This window comes from Dendrobium catenatum, unplaced genomic scaffold (genome assembly GCF_001605985.2).
Source record: "Dendrobium catenatum unplaced genomic scaffold, ASM160598v2 fragScaff_scaffold_974, whole genome shotgun sequence".
Lineage (NCBI taxonomy): Eukaryota > Viridiplantae > Streptophyta > Magnoliopsida > Asparagales > Orchidaceae > Dendrobium > Dendrobium catenatum.
Window position 1 is genome coordinate 2,887,859 of NW_021319436.1, and position 26,102 is coordinate 2,913,960.

The 26,102-nt window shown below is 36.5% G+C and overlaps 1 protein-coding gene across 2 annotated transcripts; it reads left to right on the top strand.

Moving 5' to 3' along the window:
- The first annotated feature begins 9,901 nt into the window (after positions 1-9,901).
- On the top strand, positions 9,902-25,584 carry LOC110101873 (importin subunit beta-1). 2 transcript variants are annotated; one of them, XM_020829953.2, is made up of 4 exons: positions 9,902-10,168; positions 17,617-17,660; positions 22,182-24,611; positions 25,075-25,584. In XM_020829953.2, the coding sequence occupies exons 2-4, from the start codon at positions 17,650-17,652 to the stop codon at positions 25,271-25,273; spliced, it is 2,640 nt and encodes an 879-aa protein (XP_020685612.1). In that variant the 5' UTR covers positions 9,902-10,168; positions 17,617-17,649; the 3' UTR covers positions 25,274-25,584. The 2 variants fall into 2 exon arrangements, with proteins under 2 accessions (XP_020685612.1, XP_020685613.1); XM_020829954.2 differs by lacking the exon at positions 17,617-17,660 and having other exon boundaries at positions 9,903-10,168.
- The last annotated feature ends 518 nt before the right edge of the window (positions 25,585-26,102 follow it).

The window sequence follows — 26,102 nt, forward strand, 5'->3', positions numbered from 1 at the left end:
ACTCGTTCCCGGCTCATTCAACTCAAGAATGAGTTACACAACCTGTCCAAAGGCGATCAGACAATGTCTCAATATTTACTTACCGTCAAATCCAAGGTCGACGCCATCACTACGGCCGGCGGAACGATTGATCCTGAAGATGTTATCCTGTACACTTTAAATGGTCTTCCGGCTACGTATCAGGCATTCAAGACTTCGATTCGAACGAATCTCCAGCCGATCAATCTTGATGATCTTTACACTCTTTTGTGTAGTGAAGAAATTATCATTGCTCAAGAAGCCACAAAAGAATTACAAGCTTTGAATTTATCCGAAAATCCTACTGCTCTCGCTGCTACTCGTGGTAAAGATCGTGGCCGACCTACGTCTAACAAGGGGCGTTTTTCCATTTCTAACCGATCAAATCGATCCAACAACAACACTAAACCGGATCGCTCTTCATACCGCAATACCATATGTCAAATCTGTTCGAAACAAGGTCATTCCGCTGCTCGATGCTGGTACCGGCTTGATCCGAACTATCAACCATCTTCACAGCAGACAGCTCTGTTTACATCTTCTGATAATTCCAATCCGTCCAACTGGTTCTTGGATAGTGGAGCGTCAACCCATTTAACTGCTGATCCATCTCAATTCCAGTCCCAAGAATCCTACAATGGTAATTCTCAGATAACTATTGGCAATGGTCAGCAGCTGCCAATACAATACACCGGTCGTGGTATTCTACCCACACCCTCAGGTGACTTAAAACTAAACAGGCTTCATCTTGTTCCAAATCTTTCGTTCAATTTAATTTCTGTTTTTCAGTTAACCCATGACAACAATTGCATTATTTCTTTTGATTCTAATGGCTATCAAATTAAGGATATGCAGACCAAGCGTCTTCTACTCCAAGGTCCATGCCATAATGGATTATATCCTATCCGGCCTCACACTACTTCGGCTGGACTTGCTTTACTATCCATCCAGACGGTGCCCGATCTTTGGCACAGCAGGCTTGGTCATCCTGGCCAAAATGTGCTTCAGCATTTACACAAATTATTTCCTGCTTTAAAATCTTCTTTTCATATTAAAGTTTGTAATACTTGTAGTCTTGCTAAAAGTTGTAGGTTGTCTTTTCCTATTTCTACTTCTAGTACTGTTGCTCCGTTTGAACTCATTCATTCGGATGTTTGGGGGCCAGCTCCTACGATGTCTTTACAAGGTTTTAAATACTACGTCTCTTTTGTCGATGATTACACTAAGTATTGTTGGATCTATCCGCTATTTCGTAAATCTGATGTTTTTGATAAATTTTTTGAATTCTACAATTTTATTAAATGTCATTTTAATACTAGTATCAAGAACATTCGTACGGATGGCGGTGGCGAATATATCAATAATAAATTTAAACATTTTTGTCGCATAACTGGTATTCGTCACCAGTTTACTTGCCCTCATACCCCGGCTCAGAATGGCACCGCTGAACGCAAGCACAGGCATATCTTGGACATTGTCCGTTCCTTACTCATACACTCCTCCGCACCTCAATATCTTTGGGTTCATGCTCTTTATACTGCTGTCCAACTCATTAACATTCTTCCTACTCGGGTTCTTCAGTATAAATCACCTTATCAAATTCTTTATAACAAGACCCCGAATTATGATCATCTCAAGATTTTTGGTTGTCTCAGCTACCCGTGGCTTCGTCCTTACTCTTCGTCTAAACTGAGCTCTTTCTCCAAACCTTGCGTTTTCATTGGCTATGCTCCAAATCAAAAAGGATATCAATGTCTTGATCCCAATACCAATCATATTTACACCTCTCGGCATGTTCTCTTCAATGAGCAAATCTTTCCTTTTCAGCAATCTCACAAGCCCATGGTTTATTCTCGGCATGATGAGTCTATACCGCCTCTTCTTTTGGTTCCTGTACAAACTAAGTCTTCTAATTCTAAGACCATTACTCAATCTGTTGATTCGCTGTCTCTGCCCCGCTCATGCAATCCTCCTCCTTCTCGCTCGTGCAATTCTACTTCTTCTGCTAATTCTGAGCCTTCTCCTAATCCTGAGCGCAGCACTTCTATTCATTCTATTTCCCCTACTAACAGCAGGCATCATATGATTACACGATCCAAGACTGGGAGTCTCAAACCGAAACAGGTACTTAATCTCACACATCAGCTTTCGATTCCTGATCCCACTTCGTATACTCAAGCTTCTCAATACAAACACTGGAGACAAGCTATGTCTCAAGAATTTCAAGCGCTACAATCACAAGGTACTTGGCACCTTGTCCCTCCGGATCCAAAGCAAAATGTATTGGGATGCAAATGGATCTACAAGACTAAATTTAATGCTGATGGATCTATCGCTCGTTATAAAGCTAGACTAGTAGCTCTTGGTTACAAACAAGAATACGGTCTAGATTACCATGAGACCTTCAGTCCTGTAGCAAAGATACCAACCTTTCGGATCCTTATCTTACTTGCTCTTCATCAAAATTGGCCTATTCATCAATTTGATGTGTCTAACGCGTTCTTACATGGGAGCTTACAAGACACTGTTTTTATGAAACAACCCATGGGCTTTCTTGATCACATCAACCCGAACTACGTTTGCAAATTAAACAAAGCCATCTACGGTCTCAAGCAATCACCTCGTCAATGGTTTGAAACGTTAACCGGCTTTCTTCATGATCTTGGATTCGTTAAAAGTCATTCAGATCCTTCGCTTCTACTCTACCAAAAAGATAAGATTCGCTCTTATTTCCTTATTTATGTTGATGACATAATTATTACGGGTAACAATTCTGTTTTTCTACAGGAATTAAGATCTAAACTGCATCTACGTTTCAACATGAAGGACCTAGGCACATTATCACAATTTCTTGGTCTACAGTGCACTAAAACAGACTATGGTTTACTTCTCTCTCAAACCCAATATGCAAACCTCATTCTTGAACGTGCTGGAATGACGAATTGCAAGTCTGTTGTCACACCGACCTCTTCGAAATCTACTAAGCTAAGTTCTCCTTCTCCTGATTTTGTTAATCCATCTCTTTATCGTCAATTAGTAGGTTCCTTACAATATTTAACTCTTACCCGACCAGATATCACCTATGCCGTAAACAAAGTAAGCCAACATATGCATCAACCTACCGAGCAAAATTTCGAAGATCTCAAACGAATTTTGCGCTATCTTCATGGTTCGCTACATATCGGTCTTCCCCTCTACCGCGACAGCACCATTCTCACAGCTTACGTGGACTCCGATTGGGCGGGTGACCAGTCTGATCGAAAATCTACAACCGGGTATTGCATGTTCTTTGGTAACACTCTAACCTCCTGGAGTGTTAAGAAGCAGGCAACCATTGCTCGCTCATCGACTGAGGCGGAATATCGAGCTTTGGCCTCTGCTGCTGCTGAAATTCTTTGGTTACGACAACTTCTTCAAGAACTTGGCTGTCCACAAAAACTTCCTACTATTTTATATTGTGATAATACTTCTGCAATAGCACTTGCTCATAACCCCGTCTTCCACGCCCGGACAAAACACATTGAAGTTGATGGACATTTCATTCGCGAATGCATTCAGAATAATTCAATTCAGGTGCATCATATTTCAAGCAAAGATCAAATTGCCGACTTCTTCACCAAATCCCTATCGGCTGCTCAGTTTAAATATTTACTTAACAAACTAATGTCCTCTAACGACTCATCAGTTTGCAAGGGGGTGTTAGATAATAAAACCACATCTTAGAAATGTATTTCTCTAGCTTACTTTCGGTCTATATATAGCAATGTATTTGTATCTCTCTGTTGATCATGAAATAAAAATTTCCCTTGTTATTTTTCCATTCTCTGTTTTCTGTACCGTTCAACAAAGGTTGGTGCTTTAGGCATCATTTGGGATAGTTTTTATATTTCATCTTAAAGCAACTTTTGAACTAAGAAACAGAAAGAAAATCGTCCTAAATGAAGCCTTAGTTTGAACTAAGACATTTGAAGACTAAAATAAGGAAAGTTTTCATTAGAAATAATAGAGAATGGAGGATTATAATCTTTTTCATAGTGCTTTTTTAGAGTTTTAAATGAATGATAATTTAGTATTTTGGTGAATCATTAGATAGGTGAGTAAGTCGAGCCATTTTTTAGATTCATGTAAATTAAAATTTTCCTTCAATCTAAAATATTTTTGTTGTGTCCTAGAAAATTTGTGGCGGTAACGAGATATGGAGTTTAGCATCATAACTTTGTACATCCTGCATACAAATATATGAAAGATAGTGATATAACATTCATAAGAGACATCAGAGTTTTTACATGACAATCCCTGAAAAGGGGGAAAAACTACGGGGCCTAGCCCAGTTTGAATGAATTTACTAATATTGATGGTTGATTACAAATAATATTCGAAGAGTGTGCTAGCTTAATGCAGCAAATACATATTGTATATAACTCGTTACATGGTAGCTATTCTTAAAAGAATGTTTACATGTTTGTTTGATCAACAGAATTGTAGTCGACATGCGAAGGTGGTAGGAAGAACTGTAGTCGGTGGGCGACGGTAGTCGGAAGGATCATAGTCAGGCGACAGTGGTCAAAGAGTCGGTAGTTGGGAGATGATCGGAAAAACTATTATCGGGCGACTGTTGTCAAAAGAATCTTAGTCGGCGGACAACGGTGGTTAGAAGGACAGTAATCGGACAACAATGGTTGGAGAAATTAACCGTAGTTGACAAGAAACGATGGTTGAAAGAACCAAAGTCAATGAATGACAGTGATCAGAGGAAGGCTTGTCAGTAGCTACCAGGTGGAGGATTAACAATGGTGGTCGACTAGAAATTCAAAAGCGGCGGCCTGGTGGCGCTGATCCGTCAGTGGTGGTGTTGGGGTGGAGCTTTATGATTCGTCAAACCTTAGAGCTCTTCTCCTCTTCCCCTTCCCCCCTTGCGAAGAATGAGGGATCAATTTATATTTTTTTTGTAATTTACACGACTAGTAAATAGAGAGAAGATCTAGTGCATGTTGAAAGTATTCCAATATATGACGTACCAATTTCAACTCCATCGACCAAGGATCATTCATCGAGACATTCAGTAGTTTACCGACATCAAAGTTCAGATGGGCATGAAATTAATTTTAGAAGTTTCTGATTCATATATGCATCGAGATTTGTGTATGACCAAGATAATGTTTTAATGACATATCAATTTTATTTTTTATCGATAATTACCACGTGAAACTCAAATTAATCATCTTTTTTATCTCTGGGATCATTATTCTCATAGTAAAAAAGTATTGTTCATGATTTTGTTTCGAAATTAATAGAGATGGTTTGGATTTAAAATTGGTGATGATCTAAATGGTGTTGTATTAGGGCCAATCGATGAATCAATAAGAGTTTTAATGCAATCAAGTGGTGAAAAGTTAAAAAAAAAATCAGGAGATGATGAGCGATAAATCATATAATGTCTGACTCAAGCATTTGACATTGGAGATATAACCACCTTCTTTAACCAATGGGCCACGAGTCCTTTCACAACTAAAAAAATCTTGGTTATATTTGAAATCTTTAAACATATATGTTTTTAGCACAAAAATCAAGACATCCATGATAAAAAAGTTAAAGGGCATTATTTAAATATGAGTTTCATACCTGCATTAGCCATTATAGTCCCCTCTATTTCTAAGTCCACATCAACCTAACTATTGTTGTCACTCCATTTCTTTGATCCTACGCTATCATTGTCTCATAATGACATTTCTGTTCTAACCCCACATCATCAACGCCTTTATATGCTTTTGTGTAGTGTCAACCTCCTTTATTACTTCATACTTCTCCAATTCGCTAGTTTTTTGTGTTCTCTTTTGCTTTATAGAACACCATTTTCGACCATCCTTAGCACACCTTTAAAGTTCGAGTTGCTCCCTATGAATGTGATTGTGCAAATAATCATGTTTCTTTGAAATGGCTAGAGGTTCAATGTAGTTTATCATGGGTCATATCCGTTTCTCTAATGGCTCGTTTTTCTTTTAGGGAGGCCACCTCATCGCAATCTTATTTAGTTGGGATTGATCTAACATAGACAATTCAGATTATTTACTCATCAGATTTACAAATTTTTATAAAAATTCTTAAATGTAATCCCTAATTTGGTATTAATGAAGAACCTATAATGACCCCAATGTGAGTTGGGTTCCTCAATAAAGTCCTTTTGATTAATCATGATATCTTAATATCGCTTGCATTATTTGCCTTTTAGCAAACCCATATAGATTGACACTGTGATTGTCTCTTTCTCTTGGTCATCTCTGTCTCATGCTATGGTGAAAATGGATTAAAAAATTATTTAAAAATAATAAAAAAATTGTCTCAAATGAAACATTAATACCTTCTCATATTGTATTAAGTTTTATCATTTATCTCAATAATATCTTTTTTTTTCCAAAAAAATAATATTCTTTTTAAAAACTTTTGTAGGCCACATGATGGTTTATATATGGCTGGCTTTAGTTTTCGTTTGGGATAGCTTTTTAAATAATTTTTCAAAATAATTTTTTAATATAACTTTTTTATTAAATTTAAAATGTTTTTATTAAATATTTATTAAAAAAAAGTTAAATAGTAGTTCCAATTGAAGCATTAATGAATTCTCATGTTAAGTTTTATCGTTTGTCTTAATAATATTCTTTTTTTTTTCCCAATATTCTTTTTTTAAACTTTTATAGGCCACGTGATGGTATATATATGGCTGGCTCTTGGGCCGGTTAGCTCTTTTAATATGAACAAATTATTGCTGAAAAATGTTAAAGAAAGCTTCACATTTGTCCGAAGCCCAAACGGTCAACTCTATCGTACTATTTATAAGCCCATATTTTAAAGGAAGCGAATGCAACAACTGCGGATCTATTTTGGGATGTTTGTCACCGTAAGCGCATAAATATTATATTTATACCCATATGTAATGTTAGCTATGTAAATGTATAAAACTTTGGGATATTTATGTAAATCTCCTTTAATAGAAATTCATTCATATGCTATATTAGGGGTGCAACTGAGTCAAATTGACTCGCAAGCCGGTTCAGACATGACTCGGTAACAGATTCGACAAGTCGAGCTTTTCAAGCTCATGAGTAGGGCACAACGGCTTATCGAGCTCGAGCTCAAACAGATCTCCGACTCGACTCGTCGGCTCGGCGAGTAGCTCGAGTGCGTGACTGGGCGGGAAAAAAATTTGCGTAGCTACGAGCGGGATAATGAATGAAGGTCGGGCGGACAAGACAACGACGATGGGACTCGACGGACAAATGGCGGACGCTGGATCTCGACGGCGGACGCGACGACGAGCTTGGGACTCGACGGCGACCGCGACAATGAGCTCGAGACTCGACGGTGAACGCGATGGAGAGCTCGGGATGCTAGATCTCAACGACGAAAATTATAAGAAGATGAATAAAAAAATAAATATGATTAATTATAATTCTATTTGAATAAAATAATAAAAAAATTAATTTTTTTCTTGGGGATGTTCCTCCTTAGCTCCGCAAATAATTGTATTTTATATTTCTAACAAGCTACAATTTCATTATAATTTCTTAGAAATATATATGATTAAATTTTTTTTAATAATTAGATCTACTACGATGTAATATTTATAAAAAAAATATTTAAAATTTTAACAAAAACTACAATAATATTATTAATTTAATAATATAAATTTTATGATAGTTCAACAACTAATTTCTTTATATTTGAATTATTTTTAAAAAGCAGAAGCGTTGATTGTTAGTGAGCTTTTGGGTTTATTTCCACAGATGCTCCTCCCCGCTCTTGCTCTTGGATTCACCCTATGAAGAAGATTGATTAGTCCACTAATTATTTCAATTAATTGTTCCTTACTTTTTTTAATCATTTGGTTGATTTATTCATCTCTATCATGCATTTAATTAAAGTCATAATTATGAATATATATTTTTTTTTCATTTTTCATTAAAAGGATTGTAATTTCATGAATTTTCAAGTAAATATTTTGGTTATAATATAGTCAAATAAAATTTAGATAATGAAAGTCAGATTTTTTTTTTCTTTTTGGGATCCACATTTTAGATCAATAAAGTCAAACTCACATCCACATCATATACGTAAGACTCGAACACAAGACCTCTTGGTTCATAACCACAGCTCCCAACCAACAGACTTAAATGAGCTATGTCAAAGAAATTAAGGCTTAGTTTGAGACGATTTTTTTATTGCTTTTTAAAATAGAGTTTCAGTACAAAAATTAAAAAAATTTAACTAAAATTCTATTTTAAGAAGCAATAAAAAAGTCATCCCAAACGACACCTAAATTATATGTTTTGCATTAGAATATTCTTATAAAAAGGTCAAAATTGTCGGAAAGGAAAATAAGGATAGGAGGCTGAAGTAAAGATTGTTAACTTGGTCTCCTATGAATATAGTAGAGAATGTTGGAAAAATGATAGATGGTTATGAAGATGGAGGTTTGTCCGTCAATGTCAATATTGATTAGGAGATTGTCATCGGGTAATGATTGTGACAATAGTAGACAAGTGACGACAGTCGAGTGATGACAATTATGCAATTGTGGTTGGGTGATGACAATTAGACGATGATATTCACGCAATGTTGGTCGAGTAATAGCACCGTGATGATAAGTGATGATGATTGCTAGCGGTGAACATCAGTAACGATCCTCAGACATAGTTCTAAATTTCTCAAATCTAGGTTCTCTCCCATTTCATCTCTCTTTCATTTGAAAATAGATGGTATATTTATAACATAGAACTAAATGATCAATTTTAAAAATTAACTATTGAAGGATATATAATTCATGCCTACAAAGAAAGATGTGCTCCAATTCATATAACCAATAAACTCTCTTAGGTGTTTGAGTAAATTCTAAAAAATTATGATTGTTTGGTTTAGTAAAAAAAATTAAAATTTAAATAGTTTGTTTAGAGTTGATTTAGATTTTAATGGCAAATATTATATTGATAAATTTGATTTTATATGTTTCATAATAACAAATATTTGAAAAAAAACATCATTGATATTTATTTTCTTAAAAGACTATGCCTAAAACTAAAAGTTCATTTAAATTCATATAAATATTCTCGAGTTATTTATTGAAGCCCATCACTACGGAAATTGATTCAAATTCGAATATTAATTTGAACCTAATTCAAATCACATTTCAGACCCGATTCAACCTAATTCGAACCTTTGTTTGAACTATAATTGTTCTCCATTGATCTTGTGATGCCTTTTACAGCGAGCTATGTTGGACTGATCTTGCGATACCTTCCCATCGAGCTGCATTGCCGAACAACACTTCTACCCTTACGAGTCGATCTTGCCATTATGTCGCAAACCATGATCCCTCGATCCCTAATAAGATCTGATGAGGTCCATCACAACTAGTTTCATTATTTTCTTCCCAACAAGCTCTATTTCACTCGACTTCACAATTATCATCATATTGAAGTTTTCACAATGATTGCTCTAGCGAGTTCCATTCTAGTTTTCGAGTAAATGTTCAATTCAAGTTCAATTTAAGATTCAAATTTGAACTAGTTCTAATTAATTTCTCTTGTGACGAGCTTTAATAATCAATTTTTTGAATATAAATAGGGATAGTTTTATATGAAAATAACTTTTAGGTGTATGTCTAAAAAATATATATTTTTAATTACTTGTATTATGGAACATATAAAATCAAAATGTTTATTATATTTACTATTCAAAATTATGGAAAATTCAAATATAAAATAAAAACAATTAAAATATGTTTTTGAAAATTATTATGTTATATTTACTTCATTGGTTCAACTAGTATTGAACAAAAAATAAATAAGCATATAACAGAAGGATCCTCTGACGGCCCGGCGGCCCTATTTAAAGTTCCACAGCCCATTTCAGTTTGCCCTTTCAAAAATTAGGGTTTCTCTGACGCGTAATCGATTCCTCCCGCTTCCCTAACTCGTTCGAAAACATTCAAAGCCTTAAATTCGCTGTCACATTTCTAGTCCAGCTCTCCGCGTCTCCGAGCGAGCTTCAGACGGCGAGGAGAAGTCTGGAGCTGAAGGCCTAAGCTCCTCGATTGCCTCCTCTTCCTTCTTTTCCTTGGTTCGAGGAAGGCGCAATCGGAGAATCGTACCATTTGGTAGGTCTGCGGGCGAGGTGCTCATTCTCGAAACTTTTTTATGCATCTTCTTTCGATTCGGCAGATATTGTGTCAGCTGGTTGGGGTTTTATTTGCTCGTGGGGGAGAAATTTCTCTGTAGTTATTTTTGGTTGATATCAGGTTCCTAGGGTTATTACTATAACACGATTTGATTTTAAGATTTTGTTTTACTGGATGAGATTGTTGGATTACATGAATTAGTTTATTTCAGCTCTATTTCCGCTTTCATTCTCGATTGTCTTTGATGGGGTTTTTCTTTTCTGATTTTTCTTCTGCTTTGAATAGTTCGAGTTTTGATTTCTGTTTATTGTTATTTCTGGCGTTCATTCTCCTATGTACATTAAATGCTTCTACAATATGCTATTGCCTTTTCTGCTCTGTTGATTTGGTTTTAGTTTTTTTTGTTGTTAAGCGTGTTAATTGGGCGTTGCATTGTTGTAATGAGGCACAATTTGTAATTATTGTATTTAAGAATCTTCCATGCAGTAATAGGTTGCGCACAAATTACTAAATTTTTTCCTTTGGTTTATAAAGAAAATATGGCTCGATGAAATACTCTCAACAAAAATTTCTTATGTGGCGATTTTTTTTTTGTATTTATTCCTTTGGCAGTAAAACCTCTTTTCACGGTGCACAAGAAACTGGTACTTTTGTTTGATTTGAAATTCTTCTTTATTTTGCATGTCAACTTTTCCACTTGTGAAATATTTATACTTGCTTAACGTCTGTTAAGCAGCCGGTTATGTTGTGTAGTTGAGAAATTGAATTTGTTATAATTTCTGGACTTAGAGCCAATAAGCAATTTTTTTCTTAAATAAATTTGTACTTAAATTTACAGAATCACTGAATTGGGCCAATCTTGCAAGAGTTGTGATGGATCGATGTTTTTTTTTGGAGTATTTTAAATTGTCCCATCTCATTATTCATTTTACTAGTTTAAAGGTTATGCTTTACTTGCCCTGCTAATATGTTCTATTGCTGCAGCTGCAAAAGTGCTACTAAATATGAAAGCTATTTGCTAGTATCTAAAGGAAAACTGAGGAAGCACTTGGGAATTGGAACTTACTAGACTGTGTGATGTAGAATGTCTTTATGATATAGGGCTCATTAATGCAAACTTAGTATGAGATGTACAAATAGAAATAACAACAAATCACATTTTTTTAACTTTTATTTTAGGCAATGATTAGTCTTTTTTCTCTACGTAGTGGGATAAAGGCTTGTTGTTGTTGTTGTATTAGTCTATTTTGATGCCAAATTTAAAAACACATGCATTTGTTCCAAACAATAATAAATGTTTCAGAGGGAATATAAAATCCCACAACTGTTAATATTCATACTATGAAAATGAAAATTGATAACAAACTAAAAAATGTCTCAATCATGTGCACAAAGCAAGCATAAAATAATCTAGTTGAAAATAGAAGGATATAAATAACCAATTAGCTGATCCAGTCTCACGCCAATGGGAGTAGCGTCCCTTGGGCATTGTTGTTAAGACTTGCTAAGTGTTTAACTAATTCACTCGTATCAACATCCACAAGTTTGAGAGAAATAAAAAAATTATTGAATAATTCATTATAAATTATATTTTTTTGATGACTTATTTATAACCAAAAGGACTCAAAATCAGCAGTTTCTAAAAATCCTACTATATTTGACAAAAAATTGTAAATTTCAATTCAATAATCTTAGAAGCTAGATAGGGTGAAAATTTCCAATTCAATCAATACAAAATAATTTTGTTTCAATTCCTACTATGGTAGAAGTCAAAGAATAGGAAATATAAGCAATGATATGGCCTACAATATGAAAAAGAATTGGAGCTGAATATGGCAACAATAACAAATCATGAAACAACATTCTATTTAGTTCCAAAACATGCAAGTGATATATGTTACAAATCATAATCAAGGCCAAGAATATGCTCGTATACTTGCTATTAGTTTGGAGGGTTGATATTGAAACAACTCCACACACTTAAAATTGGTCCAAGCTATAGTTTTTGAATGATTTATGGCATATAAAATAAAATTATGTGTATTATTGTTGAAATATGAAATTTGTGAGTTCATTTGAAACACTTAGAATGATTAACTAATCCCAACAAGTTAATCAAATATTAAAGGACATATCCAAATTTTTTATCAGAAAACTATCATAAAAGGCATGTTACATGCAATATACAAATCAGAAAACAAAATCATGAAATGAAATTTGTGAGTTCATTTGAAACACTTAGAATGATAAACTAATCCCAACAAGTTAATCAAATATTAAAGAACGTATCCAAAAATTTTTATGAGAAAACTATCATGAAAGGCATGCTACATACAATATACAAACCAGAAAACAAAATCATGAAATGAAACAATTAAAGTAAGCATCATTAAAATTATTGATGTGTTCACCTTAAAATTTTCATCTCACATTGTTTATTAGTATACACTTTCAAATTTCCATCACTATGCCACATCTCTATTGATTAGCTTGGAATAAGAAGTTTAATTTTCCAGTATAATGTCTTTATTGGCAATCATTATAATTTTATTTTGCCTAACTCTATGTTATTACTTTTTTTGTTGAATTTGTAATGTATTAGTTTACGTCATGCTATTTCAACACATTTGTAGATAATGTGAGTAGTGTGCATGTGGTCTTATGATCCATAGAGAAGAATTATTGAAAAGAGTAAGTAGGGACCTATAACATCCCAAGGGTTGATGCTGATTGTGAGGGTCTTATAGCCTAGGGAAGGTTTACAAATGATAAGGGAAACAACTTTACATCAATTGCAAAAAAATGGATTGAAGGAATTGAGTTATATATCCTTAAAAATTGAGGAAAAAATATTAGGGTGTAATCTTAATGCCCCAAAAATGATTTATGTCCTAACCAAATGAAAAATTAAGGTTAAATATTCTATAATAGCTAGAAGTAGCTATTATGGCCTAAGAGCCAAGGATAATTGACATGCGGTTTAGTAAAAGACATCTTTTGTGAGGATAGCCAATTCTCATGCAAAAAATCTTTTTAAGAAATAAAGGAAAAGATGAAAGAATTTTTTTTCCCGATATTCACTTATTTTTGGAAAGTGGACTTAACAAATAAAGGCCATAAGGAACTCATAACATGGACCCTTAGGTTCTTAGGTGAGCTTAAGAGATATGTGTTGGCCAAACTCCAACTTGGAGTGGGTGGTGCCCATAAAACGATTATTGGTTCCTAGATGTGTTTGCCACTAGGTGCGAAGGCATTGATTGAATGTCAACTATATGACGTAGCATTGAGATGGCATTGGGCGCCCAAGGTGGGGTTTCCATTAGATGAGAAGGTATTTATGGTAAATTGTTGGGAATGTATCATATGGTTTATGATTAATTTCATTGATGAGATATCACCAGGAAGCGGAGATTTTTTAGGAGAGGCATAGAGAAGTCACTAGGAAGGGAGACTCCGTCAGAGAAGGCTTTGAGAAATCATCTTACGGTGGTGAGTGCTAAGACAAAACTTTGGAATAGGGTTATTTGTTAATAATGCTAAGATAAAAAATCATGCCCAAAAGTCATAAGTGAGATGTCAGCCTAGAGGACAATTGCATGGTGTCGCAAAGTTGGCATTGAATTTGGAGACATCTTTGAGTGTCGATGGGTCATGACTTTATGGGTTAAGTTAATGCCGACTATGCTCTAACTAGTCTCTAATAAATTGAAATTGGTCTCTCAAGGGAGACTACTAAGCTGTGGGTGGTAATTTAGTAAATTATATTAGGTTTGTCGAGATCCTGATGAGGGTTTGGACCACCTAAATCAGTTATCTAGGCCAATGGGCATATAAATGAGATTTTAGCATGAAGATCGATAAAATGATGCCACTTAATTAATGACAAATTTAAAAATGGTGACTCGAGGGTGCAGATGGGTCTTGACTTGGTGAATTAAGACAATGTAAACTTTGCATTTGTTGGTTTCTAGAAAGTTGGAAATAAGTTGGCCAAGGGAGTAATCTAAGTTAGGGGTGGCTTCTTCAATGAAGTCTATTAAGTTCCTAGGGATCTTAATGAGGATCTAGATCACTTAAGAGGTCATATGATTAAACTATGGGCCTAAAATCGATCAACAAGTGGTTAAGTGGGCTTAAAGCCAACTTTTCTAAAGCTTGACTTTGAGCCATAGTTGAGAATGCCCTCATAGTCATCAATGAGTTCACTCTACTTTCTAAGAGTCATGGGAGTAGGGACCTTGATGCATGCTTCATGAGTTAGAATCTTGTAGAGCTTGTGCTTAAGCCTCATGAAAAAATTTTGAATGGGAGTAGGGAGACTGGAATTTGAGTGTTATAGAGAGAGGATTTAAGGAAGCGTCGTATTGTTTCTTATATTTTGAATGGTTTTATTGTTTATGAAACTTACGTGTTTCTTAAGAAAATAATTCAGATTAACAACCTAACACTATTAATACCTGCTTAATTCATCTCTTTTTGGTGTTTAATTAATGTTGTTGGACCTGATGGTATTCCAATAGTGGTGTGGAAATGCTTAGGAGATGATGAAATTTCTTGGCTTACTAAACTTTTTAATATTGTTTGGAATATTAAAAAGATGCCAAATGAATGGAGGAGTGTGCTAATTCTTATTCTTATGAATAAATGTGATGCACAAGATTGTGCTAATTACAGAGGAATTAAGTTATTATGTCATACTTTAAAACTATGGGAGCGAGTTATGAAATATAGGTTGCGGCGTGATACTAATGTTTCTCAAAATCAATTTGGATTCATGCCGGGTAGGTCTACTATGGAAGCGATACATTTATTGAGAGGTTTGATGGAGAAATATAGAGAATATGGTGGATCTACGTTTTATATTTATTGATTTAGAGATAGAAAAAAAAAAGAAAAAAAGAAAATAGAGAGCATATGATAACAAGAGAAGTGCTATGGAGAGTTCTTAAAAAGAAAAGAGTTAATAATGTTTATATTTAAATCATTAAAGATATGTATGTATGAGCTATTACTTCTGTTCAAACACAAGGTGGTTTGACCAAGTATTTTCTTATTTCAGTTGGATTACATCAAGGATCAGCTTTAAATCCATATTTTTTTGCTTTAGTCATGGATGTTTTCACTAGGCATTTGCAAGAGGATATACCTTGGTGTATGTTTTTTGCTGATGATATTCTTCTTATTGTTGATAAGACTAGAGAGGGAGTTGAAGGTAAACTTGAATTATGGAGGTCAACCTTAGAGTTTAAAGGTTTTCGCTTGAGTAGATCTAAAATTGAATATATGAAGTGTAATTTTAGTAGTAATAGACCTAGCAAGGGGATTGTAACTTTGGGCGATCAAGTCATTCATAAGAGTACATGTTTTAGATATCTTGGATCTATTGTTCAGAGTGATGGTGAAATAGATGGGAATATTATCAGCAGAATTCAACTTGAGGAATGCATCTGGCTGGTTGTGTGATAGAAAAGTCTCCCTCAAACTTAAAGAGAAAATTCTATAAGATGGTGGTGAGACCTGCAATGCTTTATGGTGCCGAATGTTGGACATTAAAAGAGAAGCATAATACTAAGTGTTGCAGAGATGAGGATGCTCAGGTGGATGAGTGGCTTTCCCCTTGGAGATAAGATACGAAATGAGCATATATATGAAAAGGTTGAAGTAATGTCAGTGGAAGATATAAGATTAGAGAGAGTCGCCTTGGATGGTTTGGTCACATAAAATGGGCGGCCTTCTGATGACTCGGTTAGGAAAGTAGAGTTATTAGATTTGACTTATGTTAAGAAAGGTAGATGTAGACCTAAAAAGACTTGGTTAGAAAATATTAGAAATGATATTTCTTTATTAGATTTAAACGAGAATTTGACTTTTAACATGACACAATGGAGAAAAATGATTAATGTAGCCGACCCCACGTAGTGGGACAAATGTTTGATGTTGTTGTTGTTAGTGTTGCGGTGGTGGTGTTTAATTAATGCTAATAAATTACTTGAGTTCCATCTTTCTTCTAATATCATTTGTCATGTCTTTGAGTCTATCCTTTTCTCTTTTTAAAATCTTATTTAATCCTCCTCACATTGAGGTGTTTTTAATATTTACCATACAATCCACGTGCACTTTCCCTCTCAAGTTGATATTGGGATCATCAATTATATGAATCACTCTCATTTTTTCCTCTTCATAAACTAATAATGGGAGTTCTGATAACTTCAATTTCTTTCCATTGATAAAATAGTAGGCCCTCATATAAGGAATGCTTAATCAAAGTGTTTTCACATATTAATTTTTTAAAAAAATCTAGAATCTACCATGAAGAATATACTTGTGTTTTGTCCTTGCCCAAATGCAAACATGCCTGATCACCTTCCTAGAAAATGAACTCAATCCTATTTTTCCAGGGAAGTCTTATTCTTTTCCTTTATCTTCTTTAGATTTTCTTTCATTTCTTGGTTTAGTAATTGAAATTCTCATTGTAATTTTCATCATTTACATCCTTCTTGGTTCCAACTGAAAACTCTAGATCAAAAGGGCTCTGCAACAAGTAACTTAAGCATAGCTTAAAAGGTGTCTTTGATGTCACGGTTGAAGGGAAACTTCATGTATGAAAGGCAGTCCTCCCAAGTCTCTAGATCTTGTGAATTGTAGTTTCTCAATATATGGGACGATTGTTTCATTCTTTAGTTTGGTTTCCATCAAATCACTGAAGGCTTTGAAGAAATTTTTTAGAAATTTTTTGTACTTCTTAGAAATATTGGATGAAGATAACCTGAAGTTCTTTTATGCATATTGGAAATTATGGTTAGGGGTGTCAATAAATGATGCGACCCACTAACTTCAAATTGAAAAATTGAAGTATGGGTTGACTTGTTTGATAAACAGGTTAGGTTTGAGTTGGATTTTTTGACCCATTTATTGAACATGCTGGTTTAAGTTGACCCGCAAAGTTGTTTTTGACCCCAAAATGACTCGTTCTATATTTTTTCCTTATATTTTTTGGTTTTAATCTTCATTTTCTTTTCAAATATCCTAAACTTTATAGTTAATAAGTTATATATTTTTTTAACCAAAATAGGTTAACTGGTTGGGTTCGGGTAATTCGGGTTGCTAGCGAGTTGTGTTCGGGTTTGTCTTTTGCCTTGTTTATTGACCGGATTCAGATGGGGTCAATTTCGGATAAAACCCGACAACCTATCAATGCATTTTGACACTTTTAATTATGATAGTTTCCTTTCCTATAATTGTCTTCTAACATGAGCAAATATGCCATCTTGCTAAAATGGTGCATTATGATGAATACAACAACAACATCAAGACTTTGTCCCACTACGTGGGGAAATTTTTTAAAGGATTCATGTCATGATTATTCGACAAGTTTTATGCTGGTTGTCGACTACCTAATGCAATCCTTCACTTTTTTCATCCAGGACTTGAGACCGTGCAATGACAGTGTTTGCATTATGATGAATAGGTAATTAAATTATTTTCATGTTGTGTTTGTTGTAATTCTCCAAGATGTTGATTAAAATGAACTCCCATGTCTTAGTAGGTAATGGTGAGATTGATCTCTAGGATTCGATGTGCGATATAGTAGATATTTTTTCAAAAAAATTGTACATCCAAATGCATTTTTGCCATTAAACATGGTGCTTCTGTTTTTGGAGTCTTCTTTGCATTAGATTATTTTACTACTCTTGAATTTTGTTTCTCTCATTTCCAAGCCAAATGATAGATTCGTTTGAGCGCACACAAACGATCTCCATGGTATAATAGCGCTTCTATATGTACACTAACATTGATGGTTGAAAACCGTATTTTAATGGTCAGACTAGTTTCAGATTTCTGAGGACTCTTTAGTTGTATCTGATTGCTGTGGGACTCCAATTTGTTGTTCAACTTATTTTCGGGCTTCCCACAACCCTCGCAAATTTGGATGTAGTGTGCAGAACATTTGCATTCTTTGTGATTCATTTTTAACACTTACATATTTACAAATAATGTTGTGGCTGCACTTGTGTGGACTAAGGCAGTGTATTGGACATCTTTTTCTGCACTCCTCTTGTAGACTTTATCACCAGATATGCAAGAATGAACCTTATTTGAATTACAGTTAATGGAAATGATGAATTGGGGATTGCGGAGCTATTCGTTATTCCAAGATCATAAAACTCAAGTATAAATTCATAGTGCAGGAAATATTGGCTATTTTACATGTCAAGTGCTGCATTTAAATCAGCTAGTTATTTTTTCCTTAAAAAGTTGTCTTGTACATTTAGGGAAATAGCAAGGATCATCATCCTTGTTAGAATCACATCAACAAGAACCCATAATAGACTCTTTCTTCCCTCGATAAAGATGCAGCTCAATTTATTCATGTCTGAATGATTCACCAAATAAAGGTTTTTACGGGTATGAGGAGTCGTTTAAAATTTTAGGATGCTACTTTGCCATAAGATATATTAACCTCAGAATTTACTCCCGTACTAGTAATTTTGTTTTTTATTTTTAAAACCAGATGCATTAACCTCAAAATTTATGCGTACTACATTTTTCATGCTAATCAAAGCCATATTGTAAATTTGTTGAAGCTTCTTTGCTAGTTTGTTTAGAGAGAAATTTTATTTGATGTCATTGTTCACATTTCATCATTATTAAGAGACCATGCAACTCAAAAAGCGAAGTAAATTTAGATCAATGAGGTTCAACTAGCTAGTAAGAGACACTATGGACATTCATGCATTATAAAGTCGTTTTCCATTGATATTCAACATGCCTTTTTTTTAAAAAAAAATCTTATACAAAGATAACAACTGATGTGGGACATCTTAGCTATAGTTGTTATTATGAATGTTCTATGGCTAATTTATATATGCTTGTATTGTAGTAGTAAATCATGATTAATATTATACTCTAAGGCCTTGGAGCTCGTGTTTGTTCCTCGAATTGGGTGTTCCTTCTAGCTGGTCCATTTCTTCTGCCGATGCACTGCATCAGTTGGTATCAAAGCCTTCCAGTTTATAGCTTAAGAAGAATGATGGACTGTTAGAGAAGATGGGCTGTCGACGATGATGGTAGCTGAAGAAAATGGGCAGTCGAAGAAGGCTGACATCAAATAAGATGGGTAGCCGACGTTAATCAGCTCCATGAAGCCCTTTGGACAGCTCAAGTGGATGCCTCAATTGATTAAACATATGATTTATTGTCTAATTTTGGTCGTTCCGTAGAGAGAATACAATGAACGTCGGCAATCATATTGGTGCCTTCGCTCCTCTCCGCACGATTGGCTCTAATTTAGCACTATTCTATCCCACTTCGCTCTTGCTCCACTCCGATGGTGTGATCCCCTACCTGTCCACGCAACCCTTGTGCCTTCACTCCCGTCTTCCGCTCGCATCCTGCTCCCGCGCCTCCAATAATTAGGTCCACTTGGCACTCCCAGCCAGCACCCGTGTGGATACGATTCCAGCGTGCCGTCGATCCAAAACCAACTCTACTCGCAACAACATGCAAGTTTGCTTCCCCTCCTGCATGTGCGACTCCAATCCTGCCTTCGTTTACCCTCGTGGCTTTGGCTCGACCATGAGACCTCAGACTTGCTCGTCCATCTCATTCCGCACAGGTCAACCCCCCGCCGCCAGCAAGTCACCCTCGCGACCATCGCCCGCTCAATCGCGCTTCCGGTTCGCTCCTGCGATCTATAACCCGACTAGAAGTCCTTTGATCCGCAAAATAGAATCAAACATGATTTGGTTTTTCTGGCTGAGAGAGACAAACACAACGATTGAAATCTGGAATTTGTCGAAGTAGCTGCCACATGATTCCAAACGCAAGATTCCAATTTCGCCTCTGCTTTCTCTGGCTACCGAACCTACGATCCACCCACCATTGCTCGTCCAAACTTTACTCCCACCAACTCTAAGCTTGCTTTTTTGCTCCCACTGTGCTCTTGCGACCCCACCACATCAATTGGCGCCATTCCTCTGACATTTTTCCATTGCCAGAATGTAACAAACCTAGAGCTAGATAATTATCAGATCTCCAGCGCCACCTCGCCATAGTTCATTTGATTGGACAATCTCCAAACTCTGTACTTATGGCAGAACATGTTTGAAGGAGGCATTCCACATGAGCTCGTTGGATGCACGAATCTTGAAGCAGTAGACCTCTCCCAGAATGCTACCATGGCCACTGATTCCAACCATCGCTCAGATCACGACTGCGACTGTGATCGAGATCGGTATCGACATTGCGAACGCCGCCGTGATTGTCAGTGTAAAAGAAGCTGTGGTGGGGATGAGAATACTTAAGGAAATACTACTAAAAATTTGTCTTCAAAGAGTATTGCTGATGATCTTGATCAATTGAATTCTAGTGAGATTAGTGAAAGAAGTACTTAGAGTCGAGAAATTGCTGATGAGAGGGTGGTGGTGTGTTCAGAGCATTGTTCTATCCCTAATGAAGATGAAGTTAACAAAATATCTGATGGCCCGGCAAGAGTTGCTATCTTGGATAGTCCTTAGGCAACAAAGTAGACTATAAGGGAAATGGAGAGGATTTCCTCTAGTTCTCATTCAAGTCTTCTGGTCTCTCGGGATCATTCAAGCAACGCAGATGGGCAGATTGTTCTCGACTCCGATGAAGTGTTGGATTCTGATGGAAGTGGTATTTGAGACGTTTCTGCTGGAGGTGTGCAAATGCTCGGTCTGACTTCTTCTGACAAAGCTAATCCATCGCAGTGCTCTCAAGCTGTTTGACGTAATGTCGCTAAAGGATCTGATCCCAAATTTGTTGGGCTAGGTTATGGTAAATATGGTTATTATGACAATCCTGCTTGTAGTCTAAATATGTCTTATCCAGGAAGTCCTCTGACAAGTCCTGTGACAAGCTTTGTTCTCTGTGCATCTCCTGTTAGACCAAGCAGTCCTTTGAGACATGGCTGATGGAACATGCATTTTCCTTCTAACATAAGAAACTTTTTTGGAAATGCCATGGGTTCTTGGCATTTGGATAATGATGGCCATATGAATGATGGTCTTGCATCCTCACTGTTGGAGGCTGATTATGAACTTTCGGATATTGTTGGTTATGCTGTTGAAATGTTGCCTCAAGCATTTTCTGATGTGTTTAGAAATTATGTAGTCCAAAAGTTTTTTATTATGGATTGGCTATTGTGTGTCTTGAAAAGCTGTGCTCCAAATAGATCTTAATGGCAGCTGTGGATGAGTTGCTGGGTAAAACAGTAGAGCAAATAGCCTTTGGAGGTATTGCATCTGCCATTATAAGTGGAAGGAAGAAGGAAGGTGCAAGCTGTAGTACAACAAAGTCAATGGGTTCTGGCAAGAGAATGCTTTCAGTAATGAACAATGAAATGTGAGATTTGGAAAAGATAGGTAAAGATTGGTGCTTTCGTTGAGAGACGCATAATCTTTGACCCAGGATGATTGGTTATATTTTTTACATCTACCCCCTACTGGTAATACGCCTCGACGGAGTCGAGCTCTTTTGATACAAGGGGAATATGATGTGGAACATTTTAGCTAAAGTTCTCTTTAGGAATAGTTTATCTAGTTGTTACATGTTTGCTACATAGAGAGTCTAGAATGTCCTATGGCTAGTTTATATTGCTAGTATTGTCCTAGAAAAGCTTGGTGAATATTATACTCCTTTAAAGCCTTGGAGCCTTTGTTTGTTTCCCAAATTGGGTGTTCCTTATAGTAGGTCCATTTGTTCCACCGATTCACTACATAAGCAACTATCCTAAGATTCTGACATCAGTCCAAATGCATTGAAGAAAAATTGTAGATTTTCATCCCACTAACTATTGGTGCTGCAATCGATTGAAAAGATTTGTTAGAAATTTGCTACATGTTAAATTTCAGTGTTTATAACTTACATGGTTATCTTGAGTGCATCTCCAGTAACTTATAAGGCTTGGCTGCATTTTTCCTGATTGTCATCCTTCTCTTTATATAAAGTTTGTGTTGTTTTGCAGTATCTTCAGCATGTCATTGCAGATTACCCAGCTTCTTTTGTCTGCCCAATCTGCTGATGGGCGTGTTCGAAGTGCTGCAGAGGAAACTCTTAAGCAATTTCAGGAGCAAAACCTCCCTCACTTTCTGTTGTCCTTGAGTGTTGAATTAGCTGATGATCTTAAACCTCCAGAATCACGAAGGCTTGCTGGCATTATCCTTAAGAACTCATTAGATGCTAAGGATGCCCTTAGAAAAGCTGATTTAACTCAACAATGGGTCAATGTTGATGCTTCTCTCAAAGTCCAAATCAAGGAATCTCTACTACTAACGCTAAGATCACCTGTATCTGAGGCAAGTCAAACTGCATCTCAAGTGATTGCTAAGGTTGCATCCATTGAAATACCTCGAAGAGAATGGCCGGATCTCATTGGGCGACTTCTAGCCAACATGACCCAACCGGATACACCAGCTACTCTGAGACAGGCAACATTAGAGACACTGGGATATGTTTGTGAAGAAATTTCTCCTCAAGATTTGGAGCAACAAGAAGTAAATGCTGTCCTTACCGCTGTCGTACAAGGAATGAGTGGGGTGCAGGAGAGCTATAAAGTTCGTCTGGCTGCTGTGAGGTCCTTATATAATGCTCTTGATTTTGCACAGACTAATTTTGAGAATGAGATGGAGAGGAATTATATCATGAAAATAGTATGTGAAACAGCTGTATCAGAGGAGTCGGAGATCAGACAAGCAGCTTTTGAATGCCTTGTTTCTATAGCTTCCATCTACTATGAAATTCTTGGGCCTTACATGGAAGCACTTTTCAGTTTGACTGCAAATGCTGTGAAGGGGGATGAGGAGTCAGTTGCACTTCAAGCTGTTGAGTTTTGGAGCTCAATATGTGACATGGAGATTCAAATACAAGATGAATATGACGGAGATGATGTTAGAAGCTCTGAGGGTTATCATAATTTCATACAAAGAGCTCTTTCTATGCTTGTTCCTATGTTGCTGGAGACGCTACTTAAGCAAGAAGAGGATCAAGATCAAGACGATAGCATATGGAATCTTTCCATGGCTGGTGGTACTTGCCTTGGGCTTGTTGCTAAAACTGTTTGTGATGAAATTTTGCCCCTCGTTATGCCTTTTGTTGAGGGTAATATCACTAAACCTGATTGGAGGAGTCGTGAGGCAGCTACTTTTGCATTTGGATCCATTCTTGAAGGTCCTTCCATTGAAAAGCTTTTACCAATGGTTCATGCTGGACTAGATTTCCTGTTGAATGCCATGAATGATCAGAATAGCCAAGTAAAAGATACCACAGCATGGACTTTGGGTAGGATATTTGAGATTCTGCATTCTTCTAATTGTGAATACCAAGTGGTGACACCTTCCAATCTCCAGCGCATCATTTCTGTCTTGCTGGAAGGTATTAGGGATGCCCCCAATGTGGCCGACAAGGTTTGTGGTGCTATCTATTTTCTTGCGCAGGGATACGAAGATGCGGAGTCGGATTCATCAATTCTCACACCTTACTTGGGCCAGATTATTTCTGCTCTCCTTTGGACTACAGATCGCACCGATGTCAGCAGCTCCAAACTACGATCTTCTGCTTATGAGACTCTGAATGAAATAGTAAGGTGCAGTCAAATTCCTGAGACGACCAATATGATTGCACAATTACTTGGTGAAATCATGAATAGGTTAGGCAGGAATGTGGAGCTTCAAATACTCTGTTCCGAAGAAAAAGAGAAACAGAGTGATCTGCAAGCATCGCTCTGCGGTGTTCTGCAAGTAATAATACAGAAATTGTGTACCTCTGATGATACTAAACTAATCTTTCTTCAGGCTGCCGATCAATTAATGGCATTGTTCCTGAGAGTCTTTGCTTGTCAAAGCTCTACTGTGCATGAAGAAGCCATGCTTGCCATTGGAGCTTTTGCTTATGCTACTGGTCAAGAATTTGTCAAGTACTTGCCCGAGTTCTATAAATATCTTGAAATGGGTTTGCAGAATTATGAAGAGTACCAGGTCTGCTCTATATCTGTTGGTGTCGTCGGAGATATTTGTCGTGCTGTGGATGATAAGATCCTTCCATACTGTGATGGAATCATGACCAATCTTCTCAAGAATCTATCAAATTCCATGCTTCATCGGTCGGTTAAAGCTCCATTATTCTCCTGCTTCGGGGACATCGCCCTTGCCATTGGAGAGAATTTTGAGAAGTATGTACCATATGTCATGCCAATGCTTCAGGGGGCTGCAGAGCTCTGCGCTAATTTGGATGACAACGATGAAGAAATGCTTGAATATGGAAATCAATTGAGACGAGGCATCTTCGAAGCATATTCTGGTATTCTCCAAGGATTCAAAACTTCAAAGGCAGAGCTGATGATGCCTTTTGCTAATCATCTTCTGCAGTTCACAGAAGCTGTATTCATAGAGTCAAACAGGTAGCTGTTTCTGATACTCTTTCCATTTTTTTCATTGTATCCTAATGAGAAATCTAAGTTAGGATACGTATTGAGAATGCTCAAGTGGATGAGTGGCTTTATCCTTAGAGATAAGATACAAAATGAGCATATACGTGAAAAGGTTGGAGTAGCTCCAGTAGAAGATAAGATTAGAGAGAGTCGCCTTAGATGGTTTGGTCACATAAAACAGCAGCCTTCCGATGACCCGGTTAGGAAAGTAGAGGCAGTATATTTAACTTATGTTAACAAAGGTAGAGGCAGACCTAAAAAGACTTGATTAGAAATTATTAGAAATGATATTTCTTTATTAGATTTAAATGAGACTTTGACTTTTAATTGGGTACAATGGAGAAAAAGGATTCATATAGCCGACCCCACGTAGTGGGATAAAAGCTTGTTGTTGTTGTATATTAACCCTTTACCTTTTGTTTATCCAATTTAGGGATGATGCGGTAACAAAGGCTGCAGTTGCGGTGATCGGCGATCTCGCCGATACGCTTGGTCCCAGCATCAAAATCTTGCTTAAAAATGCTAATTTCCACGTTAATTTCTTGGGAGAGTGTTTCAGTTCCGAGGATGATCAGTTGAAGGAGACTGCCTTGTGGACACAGGGAATGATTGGACGGGTACTGGCTTCTTAAATATTCCATTCTTGCAGTCTGTATCTTTTGCTATTTTTATGATTTTCCCTTGCTAGGTAAGTTGAGGGTCCCAATGTCTATTAGTATATATTAAATCGTGTAGAAAATGACGATCGTGTCTGTGCAGGTGCGACTTGCACCTGTCATTTCCTTTGCTGGAGTGCACTTGGTCAATGGCATCAGTAAGCACTCCTATGGTTCCTGGCTATTATTTTCTTTTCTTTTTTTTGGCTGTTCTCTTTTAGGAATTTAATGGAGATTATGGTTATTTTGAACTCCGACAAGGTATTCTTCCACAGATTTGTGGTTGCGAGTTTTCCTCTGTTAAAATTCTTAGCTTTGCATTCAACACAGTGCAGTTGCAATCTATTTTCAACTAGTTTTAAGTATGAAAGATTCAATTTTGCAGTATTTGTTGAGAAATTATTCTGTGTAGATGTCGAACGCAGCTCTACATCCGGAGACCAATCAGAATGAGCCACGTCAGTAATACCGAGCGTGGTACGGATCGGTGCCCAGCCGTGGTACCGATGTTGCTCATTCCAGTTGGTCTTCGGATAGCGTTCGGCGTCCGCACAGAATAATTTATCGTATTTTTCTCTTTGAATACTAAAAAACAATTCTATAAACCTGCGTGAAATCCTTTTAGCTGATGCATTCTTATTTAAGGAAGGGCGGTGGTCCAAGACCTTCGTTGATGATACATTTGATGGGAAGAAGTAATACCTTGTGAGGGGCAAATTATTTTGCGCGTAGTCCGGACTTCATTCAAAGGTAATAAAAATGCGTTGTCACCCAAAAAGTGTACCGTGCTCAATATTGAAAGCAG